Here is a 26242-nt window from a genome sequence, read left to right on the forward strand (position 1 = left end):
CCACAGGCTCTGCCCCGTCCCGCCCCACCCTGCGCGGCGCGCCGGTCCCCAGCTCCGCCCCCCTCCCGCTCAGCCTCCTCCGAGATCCCGGTCGCGCACAGCTGTACTCCCGGCTCTACGCGCCCAGTCTCCCTCAGGTTCCGCCCCCAGACCACGCCCCCGTGCTCTTCCTTACTGCGCGGGCTGAGCTCCGCAGCCCCGCCCAAGGGCCTTTCCCTAGGCAAGCGCCTGAACACGCGCTGCTTACCCTCCCCCAGCTAAGCTGGATCCCTGGGGCTTGTGAGACCCACGGGACCCGCCCTCGCGCGCACGCACGCGCAATCCCCACCTCTCCCTGCTCAGAGCCCTAGGCCCTCAGGTCGCCGGCCCCGGGTCCGGCCCCGCCTCCAAGCGCGACCCCGCCCCTCATGCCGGGTATCGCGCAAGCGCGCCTCCCCTGCCCAGTCTTCCCCCCGCCCCCGCCGGCCCCGCGGTCCCAAGGCGCAGGTTGCCCCCAGCCCCCTCCCTTCTCCCGCACACTTTCTGTCCCACCCTCCCTAGCTTTGTGCCGGGGGCGCGGAGCCGCTTCCCCCCTCAGCCGCGCCGCGGGAGGAGGGACCCGTCAGCGAGGAGCTGCCGCTGGCTGCCCCAGGCAGGGGCACAGGTAGGTGGCGGCCGCGGGCTGGGCCGCTCACCGAGCCCGGGGCTGCGAGTGGGGGCGGGTGTGAGGTTTGAGGGAGGGGTGGAATGGGGGAGGGGAAGACCGAGAGGGACGGGGCTGGGGTGTGGTTGGGTGAAAGGTGTGAGGGTCTAGGGTTGTCAGAGATGGGTTTAAGGGTGGAGTTGGGGTGCTGGGGTAGTGTATGGGGGCGTGTGAGACTTGGGGTTCGGGGCCTGGGTGGGAAATGGAGCAGGATTAGCTGGGGTGGATTTGGGGAGGGACATGCGTGGGAATTTAGAGAGAGAGGGGGAACTGCAGTACTGGGGAGGGGGAAAGTGGGATTAGAGGAGTGCAAGGAGGAAAGGATCTAGGATGGGAATAGGAGAAGGGGTGGGGTTTTGGGGGCAGGGAGAAGAAGTTGGGGCTGTGGATTGTGAAGTTGGGCATAGTGAGCCGTGAAGGAAGGAGATTTTGAAGGTTGAGGGCAGAAGACAAGGAAAAAGATGGAGAGTTTGGGGTCCTGGGAGAGGGAATCTCAGAATGGGAGGAAGGGAGGAGTACATGGTGAAGGACAGAGAAAGAGTGCATGGGGGTTAGAGAGCGCACGGGTGGAATGGTGGGGGGTGGGGAAGGAAGGAGAGCCAGGTGGAGGTGGGCTTGCAGCTGGGCGACAGGGAGCCGCATTTCAGAAGGGATGGAAGGATTGGAAGGGCGTGAGGTTTGAGAGGTGGGGGCAGGGGAGCTGGGCGTGGGTGAAGGGGACGGATTAGGATTTTTGGTGTGGAGATTGGATTTTGTGTGAGAAGCTTAGAGTTGGCAGGTAGAAAAGCTGTGAAATGTCAGGATGTAGGAGAGATTGGCCTGTTCTAAGAGGGAAGTAAGGAGCTAGGTATGGGTGAGAAGGCAGGTGGGAAAGTGCAAGTTATATAGGACAACAGAAATGAGTTGAAAACTGGATAATGGTGGTGACCCAGAACAATAAACTTGAGATTGTTAGTTGGTTATTGGTGGTTTGGAACTAGTTTCTGTTCAGGTTTTTATGTTAGAAACTTTCTTCAGAATACTGCATTTTCAAATAAACCAAGGGTGTCTGCAGCCTTGGGATGAAGGCCATGGATTGACAGGTGTTTTCCTGGTGCGTGGATTTGGGTAATTTCTGCCCTGGCAGAGGAAGGAGGGGAGGCCTCAATGTAGCTCTGTCCTGGCTCTGTTCCCACCAACTCTTTCCTCAGTTGTCCACTGTTTTTTTTTTTATCTCCTCCCTCTCTCACCTCCCCCCCCCCACCCCAGCTTGAGTCAGTGAATACCAGAGGGATCCAACAGGTGGGTGAGATTAATTTTTAACATTTTTTTATCCTTAAGGCTGATGTCATACTTTTATTCTTGAGAGACAGCATCATGCAGTGGAAAGAGCTTGAGCTTTCATGTAGTATTTGTGCCATGGTATAGAATAGGCCCTGTCTCCTGAGGGGCTCCCTTATAATAGATCACTCTGTGTAACAGCCAGGCCCAAGCAAAGCCAAGTTACAGAAGCTTTGTTTGGAATTTTCTCACCTTTATGGTTCTTAACCTTGAAAGACTTAAACATTAATTCAATTCTTAGATCATTTTATAGTACTTCACAAACTCTCAGGAAACTCCTTATTGTGAGAGTGCAAGATGCACAAATTTAGTAGTAGAAATCCAAGGTCACCAGGATTTCCTGACCATGGTCAGTTCCTCAGGTATCATAGTTGAAGAACAGAGAGCCCTTGGGGTTTCTGGACAGATGATGTGGGTTTACTCTTCAGGAAATATTTGATTTTTTTCATCGTTTAGAAAGAGAACTAGCATTTGATGAGTAATTTAAAGGTAAAATATAGCCAGAACTGTGCCGTTTTTGAAAATGATCCATGGAAGCCGAGGCAGCCTGGGTAAGTGTCCTCACTTTGGTCCCAAGCTACTTGTGCCCTCTGCTGGATGGAATCAGATTTTTCGGATTTTCACCGGAAGTGGTCATCCATTCATCCATTTGTCCATTTTACTCCAAAGTTTATGGAAGACACTATTGCAGGTGATGGTTAGGGGTACTACAGATAGGCAGACCCTATTTCGTTGCCAGGAAGCTTATAGTGTGCTGATTACTTATAATATGTTATCTTCCATGGAATTTGTCTTTCTACTTTTAAAATTAAGTCATTCTTGTTTGGGGCCATACCTGGTTTGGGGCCATACTTTCTGATCTACAGGTAGAGTAGGACTCTGAATGTCCAAATCCAGAGATAAAGACCAAAAGGGATCTGCTTTATCTCCTTATCAAGATTAAACTCTGTGAGACTGAAGGGGCCAGGTGCTTACTCCTGGAAGAAAAGCTTAGAATAAGTGAAGTATCTCCTTAGCAGCAGGCACTGAATACTGGCGAGAGTATGGGTTATGAGAGCTAGCCAATTTTTTTTTTCTGGTTTTTAGATTTTTTTTTTCCTCCCTGGTAGTACCAGTAGCAATATACTCCCATCATCCTCTTTGCTTCTACCACCTGCAGAAGGGTCTGGTGAGAGGGGGAGGAGTCTGCAGCTGTTGCCTGGTAGAGGAGCTGGCTCCTAGCAACAGTATCAGCAGGCCTTGCAGCTCAGAGTACTAAGTCTGTCCTTTTGAGGTCTCACCCTTCCTCTTCATTTGGTTCAGCAAATATCTGTTGAGGATTTATTCAAGTTAGGCTCTGTGTTGGGCCTGGAAAAGAAAAGAGAGATGAATCAAGTTAAGTGCCGTGTACTCAAAGAGCTCACAGCTTTGGGAATATTAGCAAGTGAACGGACAGTACACAGTGCAAAGTGCTATGTAGAAAGAGACATTGGTGCTCTGGGAAAACCAGACAGACATGTGCACTAGTGCAGGGGTTAGGAAATTTTCCCAGGAGAGGGATGGTGGGTGAGCTGAGTGTTTATGATAACTAGGAATTAGCTAGGTCAGGGAAGCAGAGAAGGGTGTTCCAGCCAAAGGGAGCAGGATGTGCAAAGACCAGTGAGACAAGAGAGCACAGCCAACTTACCTGGGTAGGTATGGCTTAGCCAGAGAGTAGGGCATAAGGAGATGGGCAGGGAGGAGAGAAGCTCTCGGGCGTGGCAGGGCCCTCTTTTCTGATGTGCTTTTACACACATAATTATCCTCAGGAGAAACATGGATCATACTGATACCCACAAACAGGATCAGTGTTTGATCTGCAGAGACTCAGCATTTTTGATCACTGACTTGATTGATTGTTGACACTTTTAAGTGGCTTCAGAGCTACATCCTAGACCTGCATTGATGCAGAAGAAGCTGGGTTTGTTCACTCTAAACGTCAGAGTCTTTTAGAGATAATAGCGGCATTTTGACTTATATTAAGTTTTACCTAAAAATTGTAGCAATGATAATCATGTACTTTCATTTTATTTAACGTGGCAATTTCTCGAATATTTTGAAACCTCACGGTTCCTCAGGAAAGCAAGTGTTTATTTCAGTTAACGCTTAGACCAAAATGTCACCCATATGATTGCATAAATACCCTGCTGTTTTTGATATGTTGCCTTACTTCGGAAGTGCCAGCTAACTGAAGAAGTTAAGGCACAAGAGCTAACTAAAAGCTATTCTAGCCCTTGGAAGCATCACACCTTAATAGCTTTTAGTTAGCTCTTGTGGTGGAGGTCTTTATTTGTGGATCCAAAAAACCATGTTGCCTGTGGTCTGTGTAAGATTTAGCAAAGGAGTAAACTTTAGTTCCATGAATATCTACTCAGGGACTATTACATGCCAGAGCACTATGTTGTTAGGGTGGATGAATTAAACATGATCCCTGCTCTCAAGGAGCTCAAATCAGCAGAACACGCCCAGAAATAAATCAGTAGCAGAACTGTGGGCCAAGTGCAATAAAGAAATGTGTGGAAGGTGCCAAGGTAGCAAGGGAGCTATTAGTTTCTAGCCTTTGTTCTGTGTGTAAACATGTTTTAAAAAACAGAAATAGTTGGACTTCCCTGGTGGCGCAGTGGGTAAGAATCTGCCTGCCAGTGCATGGGACATGGGTTCGAGCCCTGGTCCAGAAAGATCCCACATGCCTCGGAGCAACTGAGCCCGTGTGCCACAGTTACTGAGCCTGTGCTCTAGAGCCTGCGAGCCACAACTACTGAGCCCACGTGCCACAACTACTGAAGCTCGCCTCCTAGAGCTCATGCTCTGCAACAAGAGAAGCCACTGCAATAAAAAGCCCGTGCACCGCAACGATGAGTAGCCCCCGCTCGCTGCAACTTGAGAAAGCCCACGTGCTGCAACGAAGACCCAATGCAGCCAAAAATAAATAAATAAAAATAAATTAATTTAAAAAAACAGAAATAAATTCCACGTGTATGATTTGTAACTTGCAAATCAATAAAAAATTTTATCATTTTAATGGCTGCATAACATTCCATGGTGTGGATGTATCATCATTTATATAATAACACCCTTGTTGAACATTTAGGTTATTTTCAGTTGTTTTGCTAATATCAGCTGTGCTGCCATGACTTTCCTTGTAGGTGACTCTTTGACCACTTCTGTGATAACTCCCTTAGAGTGAATTTTAGAAATGAGATCTGAGCTGACTTTTGAAAGATGAATAGGAGTTCACCAGATAGACAAGAAAAGGGGAAGCATAGGAGAGGGCATTCCAGGTCGAGGTAACAGAGGTAACCTCCAGTGCCAGAGTTCACAGGCAACTGGTAAGCTTTGATTCCCCAAAGCAGCCACAGGGCCTGCCTAGAAGGCTCATAAAGCTCTGGGCACAGCAAGATGAAGTTACACGTTACAAATGGCATTTTAATTGCATTTGATTTCCTTGTGCCTTGCTTTTACAGTTGCAACCAAGGCAATGTCTTACTACCTCAACTCAGAAAACCACCTGGACCCAGGGCCCGTCTACGTGCGAGAAAATGGGCAACTGCACATGGTCAATCTGGCCTTGGATGGTGTCAGGAGTAGCCTGCAGAAACCAAGGCCTTTCAGACTGTTTCCCAAAGGCTTTTCGGTGGAGCTTTGCATGAACAGGGAAGATGATACTGCACAGAAAGAGAAGACTGATCATTTCATCTTCACATACACCCGGGAGGGGAATCTTCGGTACTCTGCCAAATCCCTCTTCAGCCTCGTCCTGGGCTTCATCTCTGACAATGTTGATCACATTGATTCACTTATTGGCTTTCCTGAGCAGATTGCTGAAAAGCTGTTCTCTGCTGCTGAAGCCAGACAGAAATTCACAGAGCCAGGTGCAGGGCTGAGGGCTTTACAGAAATTTACAGAGGCCTATGGAAGTCTGGTGCTTTGCTCCTTGTGTTTGCGAAACAGGTGGGTGTTCTGATTACGATAGTGAGTATTTTATTGGGTGTGTGAATTCTGTCAAGCTCTGGGGCTTAGTGGGCTTGGGTACTTTCCCCATCAAACAGCACTTGAGTTTAGAATTTCCATACACAAAGTGGTAGGCCATTTTGAGAAAAATCATTGTCTTTCTCCCTTCCCTTACCCTCCCAGACAACACTTAGGTTTATTTTGAAAACACTTTACAAGGATTAGTTGATTGCCACAGCTCCTCCATTAGGTAGAAAATACTCCTCTACCAACTTTTCTCGAAAGAGAAAATAGAAAAGACAAAATGTGATTTGCTAAATATCTCTTGATGTGCTCTCGGGGATGTGAAGATTAGTAACCAGAGTTCCCGTCTCTATTCCAGTTTTCAGACCACTAGATATTGAGCATTAGATAAAAAGCAACTTTAGAAGAATAAGTGATTAAAATTTCAAGTGTCTTAAAGTTTGGAAATTTTCAGTAAGGTCCCAACACCAGAACCAAGGTCTGTCTATTTTCTAACAAAGCAGATGTTTTCTCTTATGACCTGCCTTTGCTCATATACTTTTATTGATTTATTTAAAATTTTTATACCACCATCATGTAAAATGACTTTCAAGGCATCTACTAATTAAAAAGAAAAACTTGAAAAAATACACAGAAAAGAATTTAAACACAAACAAAAAGGTATAAAGTGGAACATAAGCCTCCCATCTCTCTCCTGTTTCCCTTCCCCAGAGGCAACTACTGTTATCAGTTTCTTTTACATAATTCCAGAGATATTCTGAACATATACATGCATGTATAGCTGTCCCCTTTGTTGTACAAACGGCAGCACAGTGCTCACACTGGTAGGCACTTTGCTTTCTTCACATATTTTGAAAATCATTTACCATCAATATGTGTAGATTTTTTAAATAGCAGTATAGTATACCATTATATATATCTTTATACATTTGGGAATATACTCTATAAATTGTATTCTGTTTTTTCCTCCACGTACCATTATACCTTAAGTATTTCTCACAATAGTGAAGATGCTTTTTATCCATTTATGATGTCTGCATACTGTTCCAGTGGTCAAATTGGATGAGAATAGCACTTTCATTCACATTTGATGAGCACATAAATTAATGTAGCATTTCTGGAAAGAAGCTTGGCAATATGTATCAAAAGCTTTAAAAATATTCATATCATTTGTTTGACCCATTAATTCCATTTATTAAGAGTCTGTTCTAATTTCTAATGTAATCAGATATGAGAACAAATACTTCACATAAGGGTGTTCATTGTAGTACTATTTGTAATAGTGAAAATCTGAAAGCTGAATATCCAACAAGAGGAAATTAATTAAGTAAATTATAGTACATTCATATAATGAAATAGAGTATAACTTTTAAGATAATATCCAAAGATCATTTAAAATGATGTGGTAAAATGTTCATTATATAATAAATGAAAAAAATAAAAATTAAAATTATATGTATGATCCCAATTTTGTTTGTAAAAAAAATAGAAAGTTCTATATGTATTGCATATATAGGGGGGAAAAAAGAGAAACCCACTGAAATGTAATTTAGGTAATGAGATTGAAAGTGGTTTTAATTTTCTTCATAGTTTTCCAGATTTTCTTAATTTTTTTCTCCAAGGAATGTGTATTACTTTTATAATCAGAAAAATATAAGAAACATTTTTAACAGTCTTTTGGCTCATATTTTATTGCAACAATTACAAATAAGACAATAACTAAGACAGTGCTGCCTTATTCAGATATAAGAGTAAGATTTTTCAGTTGTGATCAAAAACTTTCCTTCTTTTGAATCCCCAGAGGAAAATAGGAAGAAGGCAGGAGATTTGGGTTTGCATTTGCAATTCTCAGCTGAAGCTGCAGCAGCAAAGGTTTTACCAGCACCAAAGGGTTCAGATCATGGGGAAAGAGCTTGAGAAAATAATTGAAAAATAAGATAATCGTGTAGGTACAGGCACTTGCTTTGTGGGGTTGGGTCACAAAGCTGCCTGCCAAAAGGAGAAGCCAGTGTCTTTGCAACTGGGTTTCAACCCGACAAAACTGTCTCCTCCCTGTGATTTTTAATCCCACTGGTGGTCACAGGGAGGCAAGTTATTTGCCTTAAAATATCACCCTGTGTAACCGAAGTAATTATAATAGCTACCATTTAATGAGGGCCTATGAGATGCCGTTTACTTTTGGAACATTTTTTCTGATTTTCTTAATAGTCCTTAAAGGAAGTGATCATCAGCTCCATTTTCTAGCTGGAGAAATTGAGGCTCACAGAGGTTAAGTAAGTTTCTTACAATCATACAAGTAATTAGCATTGCTAGAATCCAAACTCAGGTCTGACACTAAAATATCTGTGCTGTTTCTGTTGCTTCTCCACTACACTCTGCTGAACTTTTTAAGGGGCAAGTTGGAAGACTAATTTTGAGCGAGACCCTAGAACTTCAATTACGTCCTAGATAAGCATGTAGTAGTGTCTGTGGTTTTGCATGTTCGTTTCTCAGCCTTGATTTTTGTAATGTTTGTTAATCATGTTATCCGTTGTTGTGTCCTTCCCAGATAACCCTTGTTTCAGAATTACTAAATATCTTTTGGTTAACTGATCAAAGGATGTGTGTTTTCCTTTCTGTAATTGCCAGTAATTCCCCAAATTCCCATTAACCCACTTCAACTCTGTGATTGGAAGATGGAAAACAGCAGCTTTATTTACAATGCAATTAAAATATGTCTGAGTAAATAAGGCTCATTTGTGTACCCAGCTGAGCTCAGTCACCAGGCAGCTTAGAGGGGGTATCAGTGCCCCAGGCCATCTGTACCCAGCAGTCAGGCCAGCGATCAGCTTCAGTACATCTTATTCTGATTGGAAGTAGGAAGAAAAGAGATCTAACTCCCTTCTTGTCCTTGGATTATTCAGTGCTGTTTTTGGTAATTATGATTCTGGCCACAGTAGAGAAATGTGAACACTTTTAAGTATAACCCCACTGATCCTAGCTTACCATCTCACTGTGGAAACTTCTAGACATCCATGAGAAAAGTGGATGAGAAAGGCATGCTCTTGCCCACAAGCATTTCCCTGTTCTCTTAGACTCCTCTCCTGTTTCCTGTCACTTCTAATCCCTTTTCATTTTTTCTCACTGACATCATATGAAATAGATGGACAACTAGAAAGCAGGGTGGAGGCCATAGCCTGGGCTGTGCAGTGTCTTTTTGATCTTTTCCTCTCCAGAGGCCTCCTGATACTTCCCGATAGCAGTTTGGCAAGATGCCCCAGTGTAATTAAAGTGTTCATGCTCACAGGTTTGCCTTAATAACCGTCTAGTTGAGAGTGAGTTCTTATAATAGTCATGCTGCACATACTTTCGGAGTAAAGTTAGCAGGATAACAGTGGCACAGTGACGTGGGCAGCTACTCAAACTTGTGTTTGAATAGAAAAGATAAAACCTGACTGTCAAATATATCTTGGTATGTTCTTGGGGATGTGCAGGTTAGAACCCAGAATTCTTGGTCTGTTCCAGTTTTCAAAGCACTAGATACTGAGTATTAGATAAAAAGCAACCTTAAAAGAATGAGTGATTAAAATTTTGAGTATCCTAAAGTTTGGGAATTCTCTGATAAAATCCCAGCACTGACACCAAGGTCTGTTTGACTTCTAACAAAGCAGATTTTTTCTCTCGTGTCCTGCCTTTGCTCATATGTTTTTATTTATTTATTTAAAGTTTTTATTCTACCATCACGTAAAAAGATTTTTAGCTTAAAAAATTCAACCTGTGCCTACATAGTAATCAGTAAAGTCTGCTCATTACATAGTACCTTGTCCTGATGGAATGTTGATGTGTCACAAAGCCACAAACAGTGATGTTTTAAAAGAAGGAAAAGAAAAGCTGTTGATTGCTCTCCACGCCCCACAGATATCTGGTGATTTCAGAAAAACTCGAGGAGATTAAGTCTTTCCGGGAGCTGACCTGCCTGGATCTATCCTGTTGCAAGCTTGGAGATGAGCATGAACTTCTAGAACATCTCACCAATGAGGCCCTGTCTAGGTATTGACCTGCCACCATTTGTAGATGAATTGTTTAGTTTCTTTTTTTAAAGGATGATCCAATGGGATCATCTTGAAGAATGTTGATTACTTCCCAATCCTGTGTTTATTTGCTAATTTTTTTTTCTAAAACGATTCAATCTCCATTTACTTGGTACAAGCAGTATAGATTGGACAACTCTTAGGAAAGTAAGTCACTAGGTTCTTTACCTAAATAAACTTTATTTCAACATATAGTACTTGACGCTACCTGCGTTGAAAAATGATTTTGCCCTGGTTTATTCTAGCAAGAGATGAGAAGTTATACAATTTCCACAGTCATTATCATTTTCTATTTTAACTGCCAGTGAACTATAAATTATTTAAAAAGTGAACTATTAAAAGACAGACAAATAAATCCTTTTCAAGAACCATAATTTAAAGAAATCATCCATTTCACACCATTCACAAATAATCCGACTGATCTCAGTATGGCCAGCAGAGAGAAGGCCAGATGGATTCCTTTGTGGTTTAATAAACACCCAGAAGGATAACAGTACTACAAACCTGAGTCTAACCTGTTTCTTGGGGCCTGCCTAGGACAGTGACACCTACGTACTGCCCTGTACAAATGTTTTTTTTTTTTTTTTGTATTTTATTTTTTTATACTACAGGTTCTTATTAGTTATCTATTTTATACATATTAGTGTATACATGTCAATTGCAATCTCCCAATTCATCCCACCACCAGCACTACACCCACACCCCCGCCACTTTCCCCCACTCGGTGTCCATACGTTTCTTCTCTACATCTGTGTCTGTATTTCTGCCCTGCAAACCGGTTCATCCTGTACAAAGGTATCTTTGTACAAGGTTAGTAAAGGTTCGGATTTCTTGCGTGGGGGACAGTGGAACACGTTAATAACACCAGTTACAGGTTAGCTGAATGGATTGGGTTATGTCTGTACCTTATAAACTCAGTCTGAAATCGGATTTATAAAATAATTAGAATGAAAGAATTGTGCTTTGCATAAAGAATTCTCAGAGGAGTTCTTTAGCAGACTTTCCCAGTATATTTAGAGTGGTTTTGGTTTTCACACAGCATTTGTCAGGAATGCAGCTTTTGTGATAAACAAGTGTATTTATATCCTTAATGAAGTCCCTGTTTACCTCATTCCACCATATACCTTTAGTGCCCTCTGCCATCTGAGACTAGTACTACATGACACTTTGATCTGTAAGTTAACCCTCACTTAGCAACTGAAGTAGCACCAAAAGATCTTTAACTCTGTTAAATGCATTATGTGTGAAATAGCAGAGGTTAGAAGATATATTTTTGAATGAAATTTATGAAAGTATGTTCTCATGACTAGACTTTCTCAAATGCTCTTTAAGCAATTTACTTATGGACTTTGTTTTCTAGTGTAACTCAACTCCACCTGAAGGATAATTGTTTATCTGATGCTGGGGTGCGGAAAATGACGGCACCAGTTCGAGTGATGAAAAGAGGCCTTGAAAATCTAACATTATTAGATTTATCTTGTAAGTTTTATTAGAAGTTATAGATGATTAATGTTGGAAGAACAGACTTAGAAATCATTTAGTTCTTCCCCTTTGTTTGAGAGGTGATAAAATTGAGGGGAGGTGACTTTCTTAGGTGCCACAAGTTAATGGCAGAGCAGGACCTAAAGCCAGAGGCTCTTGACTTCTGGCCAAATACCTTTCCTGGCATGGTGCCACCTCTGTAAGGTAGTAAAAGCCCTTACAGATTCACCCATGCCACTTACTCTCTGCAGACAGAGCAACCTTTCATCATATTCACAGCATGTATAAAGGACGTTTGGCTCATTTTTACTTTCTTTGAGTTGCTGATCCATAGTGTCTGTCAGCTAGGTCATTTTTTATCAATAATTGCTTGGTGAAAATCAGGATGAAATTCACAGTTTTGATAACTTACTCAGAATGAGCCAGTTATTGACTCCAGTAATAGAAAGATGGTAAGATGATTTATGATTTAACTGAGCATTTATTAAATATGTGGCAGGATGGTATGGTGTCAAAAAAATAGAAGGAGCAGGGGTTTGAGGCCAGAGGACACTCCTTGCTCTGCTACTCTGTGCCCTTGCGCAAGTTATTTAACCTCTCTGAGCCTTGGTTTTGGCTTCTGTGAAATGAAGATAATAATGAATGCCCTCCCTTCCTCCCAGGGAAGTGTATTCATTTAACAAATATTTTGTGAGTGTCTACAATGTGCCAGGCACTGTGCTCATGGTCTTTAGGACTCAGTGCTAAATGCAGTACTCTCTGATATGAGAAGGTGATATGTAAGAAAGGATTAAAAAAAAAATGCAGGTTAGTGAGACATTAATAGTCTCTGTGCCTCAGTATCCTTGAAAATCTTTTTAAAATAAATCTTTTACTTTGGAGGTAAAATGGCTGTGAACAAAGTCTAATATACCATTCTAATACATGTTTATGTATGTTGTTTTCATATGGTTCCAAATTAAACCCTTTGGAATAACTATCTGTTTCATTAATTTTTCTGCTAACCCCCAACTCCTAGAAAGTTAAAGCTATGAAGGATCTTAAGGATCATCTAGTGTGGCTCCTTCACATTACAATAGGAAAGATAAGATTTCTATATTCAATTTACTCTGAAAAGCTTGTTTACTCAGTATTTTCTATTTTATCATTGTTTGACCTTTTTTCCTGAGCTTATTGTTGGCATTGTAGCAATACTTATAACTATAACAGAATACTATCTATGTTTTGACATTTAGGTAACCCTGAGATCACAGATGCAGGGATTGGATACCTCTTTTCTTTTAGAAAACTAAACTGCTTAGATATCTCTGGGACGGGACTCAAGGTAAGACTTCTACTCCCTTCTCTTACTTTTCCAAACTTACAATTTGATATTTTGCTTCTGCTAATTGACATTTAGAAAGGACTGGTATCTGTGATGGTGTTTATTTCCTACTGAAAGCAAGTAAGAGTTAACCAGATGTGTGTGCATTAGTGTTCTGGTTTTCCCTTACTAGGACGTCAAAGCTGTCAAACACAAGCTTCAGACCCGCATAGGTCTCGTTCACTCCAAAGTGCCTTTGAAGGAATTTGATCACAGTAACTGCAAGACAGAGGGCTGGGCTGACCAGGTAAGGCAGATTTTTCTCCCCTACAGTTAATGTGGCTTCATTTTAATTCCAAGTGTCTTATTCAACACTTGAAGAAATGTTAATCCTCTTGGTATTCCTTGGCTGAATTGTCATCTTCAGTCAGATCCGAGACACTGATGGCCTTGTAACTAACCCAGTTACTTAAGAAAAGGTGTTAGATGCCAGTCCTTAAATCTCATGCTCTGTTTGTTAGATTGTGCTTCATCCATATGGGACCTAGAAGAAAACGCCTTCTTATAAATGACTCAGAAAATAAATGAATTCTTGCTTGCTATGCAAAAAAGCAGTATGACCCAACTTCACAAGGACAGATTCTCTTAGCAGTGTGTGTATACTGGAAAGAGAATAAGTCACACTGATAAGAATTCAAATCTAACTCTTTCCCTTTTTGGGGGCAAATTTCTTAACTCTTAGAGCCTTAGTGAAGAAACATCTTTTTTTATCCTGAGCTCTCCCATTTTCTTTCTTTCTTTCTTTTTTTTTGAAGTTTTAAAAATTTTATGTACAAAGAACTAGGACTGTTTCTTTGGAAAGGTAGATGTCCTGGATGAACCATTCAAGGAAGTTCGCTTAGTCCAACTCAGTGAAGCCGATATCCTCTGAGTACTGGCAGAAGCACTGGTGACACGTATTGAGGCCAGATTTCCAGATCAGACCATGCTAGTTTGAGCAGACTGAGCCCTTCCATTTTCAGCTTCTTAGCTGAACTTTGATGCTCTCTTGTCTTTTTGATGGTCTTCCTTAAGTTGGTAAAATACAGACTTAAGTAGAGAGTCAGAAGGTAACCAAGTAGTAGAGCACCAGTAGATGCCAGCCTCCCTGTGGCTGGTGCCTTTCTCCTTCAGACACTTTAAACCAATGTTTATTGGTAGAGGCCTAGAGGACCCACCAAACTTTTTGTTCTGGATCCCTCCTTGGCTCCAAGCAATAATGCATGGTGGTGGACCTATCCAACCACCTGATTGTAGCATCACCTCTCTATAAGTAAGCAAGAAGGGGTGCTGGTGAATCAGTGTTTCAGAAACACTTTGAAGTTTGTGAAAATGCATGCTGAAATCATTACAACAGTTCATTGCCAGACAAAGTTTATAGTGCTGGAAGAATCCTAGATACATCCAGTAGACTTGGGACAGGTGTGGGATGGTCTTACAAGGACTTGGTGTAGTTTGGTTATGGTAGCAGGTGACATGGTGGAAAGAGCACAGGCTGTAGGGTCAGAGGCCTGAGTTGGGATCCTGGCTCAGCAACCCAATAGGGATACGACTTAGGCAACATTGAGTCTCTGTTTATTTATCTGTAAAATGCAGAAACCAGGACCTTTCTTGCAGAGCTAAGGATGAAGTAAAATACCTAACAGCCTGGACTGAAAGCACCATGCAATCTCAGCTGGGCCCTAGGACTTGGCAGCAGTGCTTTATCTTTCTTTTGTTGATCCTTATTGAAACTGTTTCAGGCCGACTCCATCCTCCTCCTGCCTCATTCTCAGCAGGTGACACAGAAAAATGAGGCCATCTAACAGGAGTCCATTTACTTCCCTTTGTCTCAAAATTTCTCCAATTCTGCAACATACCCCACTTCCCTCCTATCTAAGGGAACAGGTATGCCTCTTTATTCCAGTGATAAGCCCTTTAGTGGCTTCTTTTCCTTTCAGTTCTGTTCCCTAAGATCTCCAGCTTACTCTGTGATATTTTACTAATAATTATTTCTCCTCTACTGCCCCACCACTACATCTTCAATCTCGCTCTCTGTCAGCCATTTTCTTTCTGTGTATAAACATGTTACTTGTATTCTAACATGTTCTTCATCCCCCATTGCGATTGTGAGTTGTTTTCTTTTCTTATCTTCCCACCTCCTCACTGCCCACTCAGTTCTTAAGCCCTTGTAATCTAGTTCTGGCCCCCACGGCTCTGCTGCAGGTGTTGTCTTGAAGGTGGCATGTGATCTCATTCTTTACCTTCCTTGGCTTTTCTGCAGTTCTGATATAAACATGCATACCTTATGCTTTTTCTCTCTGGCCTTCTTGCTCAGTATCCCCTAACTTTCTCGCTTCTCCCTTTAGCTCTTGCTGATTCCTCATTTCCTCTTCTCTTCTCTTCTATCTCCACCCACTGTCCTGGTGATCTGAACTGTTCTCAGAGCCTTTACTGTCCCTGCGGGAATGATATCACCTTCTCTTACACGTTAGACCTGTTCCTAAATATTCACCATAAATCTCTGCCAGGCACCTCAAATTCAGCTTGTCCAGAACCAGGCTTGTCTTCTTCTTCCCCATCCCCAAACAGCTCTTCCTAATTGACATTCTTATTTCTGTTAGTAGAAGCACAGTTTTCCTTATTGTCCCCTGAGCCACCAGATTCAGTTCATCTTAGCATTCTCTTAGATCTGTCCGCATTTTCCATGCTCAGGGAGGTATCATAGAGGGGATGACAACTAAGATTTATTGAGTGCTTCCTATATTCCAGACACTGCTAAACCCTTCATGTATGTTATCTCATTTAATCCTCACAACCGCCCAGTGGGCTATGTACTATTATTAATCCCGATTTTACAGATGAAGAAATTGAAAGACAGAAATTAAATCACTTGCCAAGGGTCCCCTGGCTAGTAAGTGGTGGAACTAACTCTGGAACAATATTCTTAAACTATGTGTTGTGCTGCCTCTGTGACCTGAAAATGTTTGTCTTGACTTTCTTTTATGATCATTTCATTGCATACCATGAGAAGTGTTGAATTTAAAGTTCTTGCTACTTGTGCTATATGTGAAATAATTGTTTACTTTATGTGTAGTTTATACTAAACCAAATTCTCAAAAGAATTTGTAGTAGCTTGTAATAAAAATATATTTGTAGCAGTTTAAAAAAATGGAAACTGATCATGAAGTGTCATGAGAATATGGAAACATGGTCCTTTCACACACGTACAAGAGTGAGTTATGGTTGGTATAGTTTAAGGCATGAAAATGAGTCTAGGAATGTGTGAAAAGTATTATGACAAAGGTTTTAAATTTTAGTATTTAGTTTAAGGATATGCAGTTTATTTCTAGATTGGAATAGAGATGAAAATAGGGAGTCAGCTTTGTAGATTTTTTCTGAGTCTTGCAAATATGTATATCCAGCATGTTTGTATTCTGACCAACTCATGCCTTAAAACAGAAAATCCAGACTTGACTTGGTTCTTTTTCTTATCACCATCATCTGAAGTAAGATTACCACGGGGGTTTGTGTTTATGGAAAGAGAGGGGTGGGGAACAAGGAAGGCTTGAGATTAAAAGCTTGAGATTTTGTTTGGATTCAGATCTTTCCAAATACATTTTAGATTGTTCTGCAGTGGGAGCGTGTGACTTCGGAAGCTGTGAAGCCACGAGAAACCTCGGAGCCTGGAACAGCAGCTCAGCATTTCTGTGAGAAATTCCCTTTCCTTTGGAGTGTTTTGCCCTTAGGTTATTTGCCCTTAAAGCACTTAGCTCATCTTCACTCAGTGGGAAAATTATGATAGCATTGACTTAATTAGATCACTGAGACTTGTATTCTGTCAGCACAGCTTACAGTGTAAGTTCACACTTAGCTTTGAGTACCAGCACCAGGAAAATAACTTACTAAATGTATGTATGTATGTACATATGTGCTTATTGATATCCCATCTTGTTCCAGAAAAGATTTGCAGTGGTACAAAAGTAGATAGATACAGAACATTAAAAAGGAATTAAAGTGTAGCCAAAAGGGACCAGCAACCCAAGTGTCCATTGACAGATGAATGGATAAACAAAATGTAGTGTTTACATACAATGGAATATTATTCAGCCTTAAGGAGAAAGGAAATTTTAACACATGCTATAACATGGGTGAAATTTAGAGACATTCTGCTAAGTGAAATAAGCCAGTCAAAAAGACGAATGTTGTATGAGTCGTCTTACGAGATTCCTAGAGTGGTCAAGTTCATAGAGACAGAAAGTAGAATGGTGGTTGCTGGGGACTGAGGTGAGGAGTGGTAGGGAGTTATTGTTTAATAGATACCAAGTTTTAGTTTCCGGATACCAAGTTTTAGTTTCGCCAAGCTGAAAAAGTTCTGGAGGTGGATGGTGGTGATATTTGCACAACAATGTGAATGTACTTAATGCCACAGAACTATACACTTAAAAGTGGTTAAAATGCTAAATTTATGTTATGTGTATTTTACCGTACTTTTTTCTGTAAGGAGTTAAAGGATGAAATCGAAGTGAAGGAAAAATAAAGGTAGAAAAATAAGAAAAATTCAGGGCAAACCAAAAAATATAGGATAAGGTTGTATCATTTGCTAGAGTTGTGCCGCAAACTTGACTGTTTTTAGAAGACAGAGTCAAGTCCAGATTTTGAGTAATGATAGCTGACATTTTTCGAGCTTTTACTATTGTGCCAAGCATTGTGCTAAGCACCTTATATTACTTTATCTTCACATCACCCTTATGAAATAGGTTTTATATCCCTCTAAAGATGAGAAAACTGAATCTCAGACAAGTCACTTGCCCAAGGTCATTTATCCAGGAAGTGGCAGATATGAGATTTGAATCCAAATCTGTGATACTCTAGTGTGAGTACATACCTTCAACCTGTGCTGGTGCATTTGCTGTAAGTTACTTTACAGGGCACTCAAAAGGGAATAAAATTAATCCAAACCTCACCCTGTTTGGGCCTCTTATCACTTCCCTTGGATCATCTTTCTGGACTTAGGCAACCGTTAGCAGCAGCATAGGAAAGCTCATTGCCCTTCCGTCTGTCACCCTTACAGATGGGAAGCGGGCTCGAACAGAAGCCCCAGTGAAGTGTCACCTGGCAGATGCCCACATGAATTCTTCTGAGAAACTCCAGTTCTATAAAGAGAAAGCCCCAGATTGCCATGGACCACTGTTGAAACACGAAGCCCTCTCAAGCCAGGAGTCAAAGAAGAGCAAGAAGAGAGCTTTTGAGGAGCCAGAGAAGGAACAGAGCAACTCTCCACAGTCTTCAAAGCAGAAATATGTGTGTCTTGCTGTGGAAGACTGGGACTTGTTAAATTCCTATTGATTGGCAGATATAAGTTGACCTTTTTTCCCTCCAACTCTAATGTATGAGGAAAGGGGGCTGATGATGTTTTCCTTTTTGTTTGAATTTACCTATGGCATTAGCATAGCAAGCGGACATTTCTACTTTTGTGGTGGGGGAGGGGAAAGCTATGGAAGTATGTAATAATTTCTAATGTATATTTTCAATACATAGTAATTTTTTCAAATAAACGTTTTTGCTGTCCTTAGGTTCTCCTTGTGAAAAATAGACTGGAGCCACAGGAAGTAACACTTTGGTTTGGGACGAAGGCCATGTGAACCAACAAGGCAGCTTAGCGTCATTTGTTACTACTCCAGTTTGGCCCAGCCTCAAGTGAGTTGTTTAAGGTCCGGAGCTTATAAGAACCAGAATTTATATTTCTTTCTGTCCAGTTGTAAAGCCCACTCTATTACATTGCCTTCTTAAATAATAGTTACCATTCATTAAAATTTCAAATATTAGGTCTATTAAGTAAACCACCAAGAATCTTCACAATAGTCCTGCCAAGTAAGGATTATCACCTCCTTATCAGATGAAGAACCTGAGACCAATGACTCACCTTAGACCAGTGCTTCTCAAGCTTTATTGTGCATGCAGATCACTTGGGGATTTTTTTCTTTTTTTGGCCACGCTGCGTGGTTTGTGGGATCTTAGTTCCCCAACCAGGGATCGAACCCACGCCCCCTTCATTGGAAGTGAGGAGTCTTAGCCACTGGACCCCCAGGGAAGTCCCCTGGGGATCTTTTTGAACTGTAGATTCTGATTCAGTAGATCTGGAGTTGGGCTTGACATTGAACACTTCTAACAGGTTTCCAGATGATGCTAGTGCTTCTAATTTGTGGGCTACACTTGGAGTAGCAAGACTCTAGACCTTCATTGTCCAGTACCGTGGCCCCTACTCACATGTGGCCCCTGAACACATGAACTGTGGCTAGTCCAAATTGAGATGTGCTGTAAAATGCATACTGGATATCAGATGTCAGAGTCCAAAAGTATGAATGAAAAAATCTCCATTTCTAAGTATTGATTACATGTTAAAATGGTAATTTGGGGGTTAAAATATTAATTTCATCTGTTTTTGTTTTTCTGATGTGGCTACTACAATATTTACATGGCTTGCATTCGTGATTTGCCTTATATTTCTGTTGAACAGTGCTGCTCTAGACCATATTCCATCCATAAAAGGTGAGCTTAAAGCAAGACTTACTGGCAAGTAAAAGGAAGGGAGAGAATGCCTCGAGGAATTGAGAATATCGGTGTGATAGATTTGACATCTGGAAATGCTCTGGAGTTTGACCAAGATTTTAATAAAAGTAGATCTTGGATCTGATATGTGTTCTATTTGCTATTCAGAGCTAGTCAAGGTGTTACTCTGTAAGTGTGGCCTGTTGCCCAGGATCATGTCAAAAGTTCTGATTTTTGAAATTTATCCAATGAAAAAGCAGATTCAGTGCAGATTGTTTTTTGTTGTGGAAGTAGAGTTGAGCTTTAAAATGTCATTTGGGTGAACAGGAGCACAGCTTGCCAAATTCCTAGTACAGACAGCCTTACTTGTCAAACTTAACATATATTGTAAGTCAAACCTGAGTCTAATTTGATCACCCCCCCGCTATCACCACCCCCTTGTTGCTGTGGTGCAGTGCTGTGTCAGAAAGTGGCATCTGATTACTCTTCAAACATCCCACCTGTTCTGATCATTTTGGAGGGCAAATCTTCCTTCAAAGCAACTTATGATTTCTTCTCTTTTATAAACACAGTATACTTTTGAAGCTAAGATTTCATTTTCTTTAATCCTTTTTCTCTTTCAAGGTTCTCATTTTCCTCTGCTGGTGAGTCCTTTAAGCAAATATTTCTTGTTTGATCCGAACAGTTCATTGTAGTCATTCAGATGGAGTTATGAAAGTCTAGTCTTTGTTTTAATGATTGAAACAAATGATGAAGGTCAAGAAATTATGACTAGTATAAAATAGATGAGGTAATCTGTGTGTGTGTGTTTAACTTACATGTAAGATTAACTTTTTTTTTTTTAATTAGAATTTCTTGTTTCTTCTTAGAATTCACTTTCTGACTCATTATGAACTTTGGGCAAGTGACTCAGTTCTGCTAACACTCAATTTACCTCTTTAAAACTAGGCCACCTACCTACATAATGCTTGCAAGAATGAATAAATCAGTGTTACTCAAAAGTATGGTCTGTGGACCGCTGCCCCAGAGTCTCCTGGGGTATTTGTTAAAATGAAAATTCCTGTACGCCACCCATATTTACTGAATCAGAATCTTTTAGTTTGTTAGAATTATGTAATAATCTGACATTAAGCCAAATTTTCTTTTCATACATATATTCCAAAAAATGCTGAGCCATTCATTTATTCATTTGAAAAAGTATCCATTGAACATTTAACCTGTGCCAAGTGTTGGGGATTCAGCACTGAACAAGACAAAAGATGGTTTATGCCTTCAAGGAGCTTCCATTCAAGGGAGGTGAGACAGACATGTAAGTAAACAGGACAGTAAGTCAGCAAGCTAAGTTCACATAGTGATCAAGTGGAGCTGGTAATGAGATACTGGGGGACAGGGATGGGGAGAGTTCGGTTTTTAATTAATTTAGGGGGTTGCAGAAGGCCTCTCTGAGGAAGAGACGTTTGAGCTGAGAAGTATGACAAGAAGGAGCTAGTCATGCAAACATCTGGGTCTGAGGAAAGGAAAGAACAAGTGCAAAGCCTGAGATGGGAAATGCTTGACACATTCTAGGGACAGAAAGAAGAAAAAGAGTGAAAGCCAGGTGGCTTGTGCATAGTGAAGAAGTGGTAAAAATGAGTTTAGGAGAGAGACAAGTGGCAGATCATCTAGGCCTTGTGGGTCATGGAATTTGAATTTTACTTCAGTGTAACAGAAAGCCACTGATTAAGCATAAATCACATGTCATCTGACTTCTCTTTTGAAGAGTGAACCTTTGCTGCTCTATGGGCCCAATGTGTAGGGCATGGATCACAGTGGGGGCAAGAGTAGAGCAGGGAGGTCCAATCAGGACCATTAAAGAAGTCCAAGTGAGAGATGCTGGCAGCTAGGACTAGATAGTAGCGATGGTAGTGATGATGAGAGGTTGGATACAGGGGCTAATTTGGAGGTCGAGCTGATAGGTCATGTTGATGCATTTGGTGTCAGGGAGTAAAGGAACAGAGGGAGTAAAATCAAAGGTGACTCCTTCCTAAGGTTTTGCCTGAGCAACTGAATGGATGGTAAAATGCAGGAGAGGAATAGGTTTGGGGTGGGTGGGGAAATCAAGACTTATGTTTTAGACAAGTTTGAGAGGCCTAATGAGATGCACAAATAGGCCGTTGGACACATGAATCTGGAGCTCAGGGGAGTGATCAGGACTGAAGATACAAAGTTGGGGTTCTACAGTATAGAGTTGATATTTGGAGCCCATGACTGTATATGATCACCTAGGGAGAGTGTAGATAGAAAAGAGATACGGGGCCTGGGGCCTTCCCACACTTAAGATCATGCAAAAGAGGAATGGGTGTTGAAGACAGAGGTAAAACCAGGAGAGTATAAGCCTAGAAGTGAAAATGTTTTGATAAGAAGGGAGTGGTGAGTTGTGTCAAATACTTCAGATTGGATGAGGACAGGTGATTTGGCAATTTGGAGGTTGTTTGTGGCTTTGATTAGGTTTGGGGGAGAGGTGAATGTTAAAAACCCAACCGGAGTGGATTAAAGAGTGGGAGATGAGGAAGTGGAAATAAGAACCACAGAAAAAATTCCTCAGGCCATGTTTCTTTTCTATCTGTACTATGTAAAGGAGTATAAATTCCAAATTCTTGTAGTAACTGGGGTCTTGGGGTCAAAGAAGTATTTTCTTTTGTAGATTTTTATTCAAACATTTAAAAGTAGAGAGAATAGAGCAAACCCTCATATGCTTGTTACTCATTGTGATAGGCGTATAATGGCCCCCCCAAAATGTCCAGGTCGTAACCCCTGGAAATATGTTACTTTACATGGTAATGGCGACTTTTTGCAGATGTGATCAAATTAAAGATCTGGAGATGGGGAGATTATCCTGGGTCATCCAGATAGGCAATGTAATCACAGGGGTCCTTCTAAGAGGGAGGCAGGAAGATCAGGGTAAAAAGCAGGAGATGTAACGACGGATCCAGGAGGTTGGAGTGATACAGTGAAGGGGTCACAAACCAAGGAAGACAGGCGGCCTCTAGATGTTGAAGAAGGCAGAGAAATGGATTCTCCCCTGAAGCCTCCAGACAGAGGGAAAATACATGAGAATGAGAAAGCATGAGGAGTGTTAAAGAAAGAGCAAGGAATTAGCTCTCCTAATAATGGAAGTGCTTGGGACACTTAGCTTCTTGACAAGTCTTGCAGAGTTAGCTTGCAGCTTTTTTTCTGGTCTTGAGATTCTCCCCACTGCCTTTTTAGTGTTAAACTTAGCTTTGATCTTCTAGAGTCCTGTAAGTAATACCATGTCAAAATAAATAGAACATCTTACCAGAAGGCCTTGCTCTGTTTCTAGTCCTTCCACTGAAGGTTTTTCCATACCTTTGGGGATAACATGAAGGCCTAGCTTTGCAATAGATTTATAAGAGAATATTCTGGCAACATTAAATGCAGTATGACTTCTGGGTAGTAAAGAGCAGCGACAGCTTTTCTGGCCACCTTTAACCATGTGTCTTTGGCCATCCTTATTTTTTGAAATTTATCCTAAAACCCAAGTTAGTACTTGATATACCAGTGTTGAGCCCTGGCCATACCTGTATCCTCTCAATTGGAGAAGAGAAATTATATTCTGGAATTCTTAGATTGGCCTGACCTGGCTGATTTTGACATCCTGCTGTTATGGTCTTGCTCTCAGTATCTGTAGCAAAAATTTCCCCTCTGCTTCTGCTTCAGCCTCTTGTTCCTGGCAACTTCCTCTCTCTATCAACTCTCAAAGATAGTTCTTTGGGCTGTGAAGGATCAGCTCTAGACTAGGAGTCAGAAAACCCAGGCTCTAGTCCGTGTTCTGTCACTTACTAACAAATCTCTTCCCTTCTCTGGGCCTTGATTTCCTCATCTGTGAAAGAATGTAATAAACCTACTTGTTTGATAGGATTGTTATAGGAATTAAATGATATAATGTGAGTGAAAGTGCTTTAAACTATAGAGTCTAATTCAGATGTTATCTAATTATTTATTTCTTTGTAGAATCCTAAAACATTACCACAGCTCTTCATGTTACAGATAGGGAAGCTAGGGCTCAGAGAGAAGAAACTTACTCATTATGGCGGTTAATTTTATGTGTCAAGTTGGTTAGGCTGTGATGCCCAGTTGTGTGGTCAAAGCCAGTCCAGGTGTCACTGTGAAAGTGCTTTATAGATATGATTAACATTTAAACCAGTAGATTTTTAATAAAAGAGATCACTCTCCATAATGTGGATGAGCCTCATCCAATGAGTTGTAGGCCTAAGAGAAAAGACTGAGCTCCCTAGAATAAAATTTTCTCTCTCTCTCTCTCTGTTTGAGAATACGCATATACACATACACACCCTACTGGTTCTGTTTCTCTGGAGAACTCTTACTAATATATTCATTCTTTCATTCATATGGCAAACAGTTATTGGGTATCTACTGTGGATTTTGTCAGAGCAAATAAGACAGGGGCCCTGCCCTCAAGTAGGGAGCAGACTAGTGATTTCCCAAGTACAGTTTAATGTGATCATTACTGTGATTTGGGTGTGCTTTGGGAGCTTTGGGACCACAGTGAAAGAACGCTCAAATGGATAACCAAGACCTTTGAGGCAGGAGATGCTTCCTGAATGATGCTTGAGTGAGTTTTGAAGGATGAATATGAGTTAGCAAATCAAAGAGAGGGACCAGGCATTTCGGGCTCTATAGAGTGTGGAAAAGAGTGACAGCATTTCCACGTGTGAGTCCCTTAGGAGTTCTGGGTGGCTGGAGCGATGGGAGTTGGGGAGGGTTGAGTGATGAAGCCAGAGCAGTGAGCAGGAACCATTTAGGGGAAAGCCTTGATCCTGAAAATCATAGGGAGCCATGCAGGGATTAAAGTAGGGTGACAGATGTCTGTGTTTTAGAAAGATGCCTCTGGCTACTAGGTGGAAGCGGACCAGGAGGGGAAGTCCGGTGAGAAGCCGAGGGAGACCTAAGCCAAGGCGTAGGGATGCAGCAGTGAGATGTGATCGTTCACTCAATACATACTTGTTGAGCATCTGTTCCGAGCCAGGTACTCTGTTTGGTGATGGGGATCCATAATGGACACAGACTCTGCTGCTGTGGAGCTTGGTGTGGAACTGAAAGGACTTGGCATTGACTTACAGGAGAGGAGGGGTCAAAGAGGACTTCAAGGTTTCTAGCCTGAAGTAAGTAACCACTGAGATGGGAGCATTGGAGCAGGAAGAAGTTCGCGGGTCAGATGAGTTCAGTTTTGGAGCTCGTAGAATTTGGGCCTGGGAGAAAGATTGGGAAGAAGCTGGGGGTGGGAATGAAGTCACACAGGAAGAACAGACGTCAGGTTAAGAACCTGGAATTGTATGCAAAAATGCTGTGTGTTTGGATCATGTGGGTTTACCCCCTCCCTGTGAAGTAGATCCATAGCCGTCATGACGGTCTCAAAGGGGAGAAGATGTGCGCTTCCCCCTCACCGCCTGCCAATTATTAACCACTGAGATAATGCATTTTAATTAAGCAACACATCCCCACCCCTCCCAAAATCTGATGTGGCAGATCCTAGGACTGTCTTTGAGAAACTGAATGAAGGTGTGGAATGAGGGTAACAAGGATCCTCCAAGTAAAGTGCTCTGTAATTTCAGTGTACTTTGCAGATGGGAAACTACTCTCAGACGTGTTGGGGGCTTGCTGGGAAAGTCAAGATGTAATCTCAGATTGACTCTCAGGTTCAGTATTTCCCCACGGCGTTGAGCAGGCTAAATGGAGTTTTGCAGGCCTTAATCTCATTCACTCCCACATTCCCATCTGAAGAGAATAGAATCCGCAGTGAGATACCACTTAACACCACTTGAGTCATTGCCTAAGTCTCCCAACCTTTAAAATGAAATAATGATGGTTGGACTCTGTCTTCTCAATGAAGGAGGTAGAACAAATCTGGAGGTATAGACCCGTGGCCTGGTGGGGCCGAAAAACTCTGGGAAAGTGTCTCCCTCTGCCTTGCTCAAAGGATTCAGAAAGCAGCCACAATGCAGTAATGGGACCAGCTTTGCCTTTCTGCCTGGAACAACTGAAAAACCAGGCAGAATATATGAAGCATCAGTTTAAAAACACTGGACATCAGGCAATAAAGGACAGTCATCCCCAAGAGACAGGAAACAAAGTGAGCCCTACGACTGCTTCAGCTTACTGCCTAGAGAGAGTTCCCAGGCTGCAGCACAAAGACAGGGAGTCCAGGCAGAGCCTAACAGAATCCATGAATTGAGGAGTTGGAACTTAGAGTTCAGGGAAAGCAAGGCAGCTAGAGTTCACAGGACAGAGTAGTAGAGAGGAGAAAGCTGCAGACACAGAGAACTCTGGAGATATGCAGAGAGTGCCCCTCAGTATTCAGTAGAGTACTGATCAGCACATGCATGTAAGGAAACTACATCAGGCCAGGGGAAGAACCGCCCAGAAGGGTTAGAGAAAACAGTGCTTGATGGCCACACAGGGCTGGGAATACTGGAAAGCCTCATTATCCGTGGGTATTGAATTCAGAGAAGTCTTAACTCGGTAGTGGAGAATAATTAGTCATAAATAGTAATTAGCCTAGGCTAAACAGCTCTAGTCCTGCCCAATAAGTCTTAAAAGCAAGACCTTAAAGGATCAAGTGTTACAAGTAACTTAACCACATCCAAGAGCAGTATCAAGAATATTTATAGGAAATGAAAAATATCTAACACCCAACAAATTAAAATTCACAATGTCTAGTATCTAATAAAAAATTACCGGGCTTCTCTGGTGGTGCAGTGGTTAAGAATCTGCCTGCCAAAGCAAGGGACACAGGTTCGAGCC

The 26242-nt window shown here is 41.8% G+C and overlaps 1 protein-coding gene across 2 annotated transcripts; it reads left to right on the top strand.

The window, feature by feature from the left end:
- The first annotated feature begins 413 nt into the window (after positions 1 to 413).
- On the top strand, positions 414 to 18439 carry LRRC42 (leucine rich repeat containing 42). Of its 2 annotated transcripts, none has more exons than XM_028164081.2 (8): positions 414 to 643; positions 5485 to 5971; positions 9893 to 10024; positions 11426 to 11544; positions 12783 to 12871; positions 13044 to 13157; positions 16506 to 16578; positions 17943 to 18439. In XM_028164081.2, the coding sequence occupies exons 2-8, from the start codon at positions 5499 to 5501 to the stop codon at positions 18215 to 18217; spliced, it is 1275 nt and encodes a 424-aa protein (XP_028019882.2). In that variant the 5' UTR covers positions 414 to 643; positions 5485 to 5498; the 3' UTR covers positions 18218 to 18439. The 2 variants fall into 2 exon arrangements, with proteins under 2 accessions (XP_028019882.2, XP_007164479.2); XM_007164417.3 differs by having other exon boundaries at positions 416 to 643; positions 16494 to 16578.
- The last annotated feature ends 7803 nt before the right edge of the window (positions 18440 to 26242 follow it).

Source organism: Balaenoptera acutorostrata, chromosome 1 (assembly GCF_949987535.1).
Source record: "Balaenoptera acutorostrata chromosome 1, mBalAcu1.1, whole genome shotgun sequence".
In the NCBI taxonomy this organism is placed as follows: domain Eukaryota; kingdom Metazoa; phylum Chordata; class Mammalia; order Artiodactyla; family Balaenopteridae; genus Balaenoptera; species Balaenoptera acutorostrata.

Coding starts and splice junctions, on each gene's coding strand:
- LRRC42 (XM_007164417.3), top strand. CDS start 5,499: ATGTCTTACTACCTCAACTCAGAAAACCACCTGGACCCAGGGCCCGTC. Junction 11,545..12,782: donor AACATTATTAGATTTATCTT/GTAAGTTTTATT, acceptor TTTGACATTTAG/GTAACCCTGAGATCACAGAT. Junction 13,158..16,493: donor CAGAGGGCTGGGCTGACCAG/GTAAGGCAGATT, acceptor AATACATTTTAG/ATTGTTCTGCAGTGGGAGCG.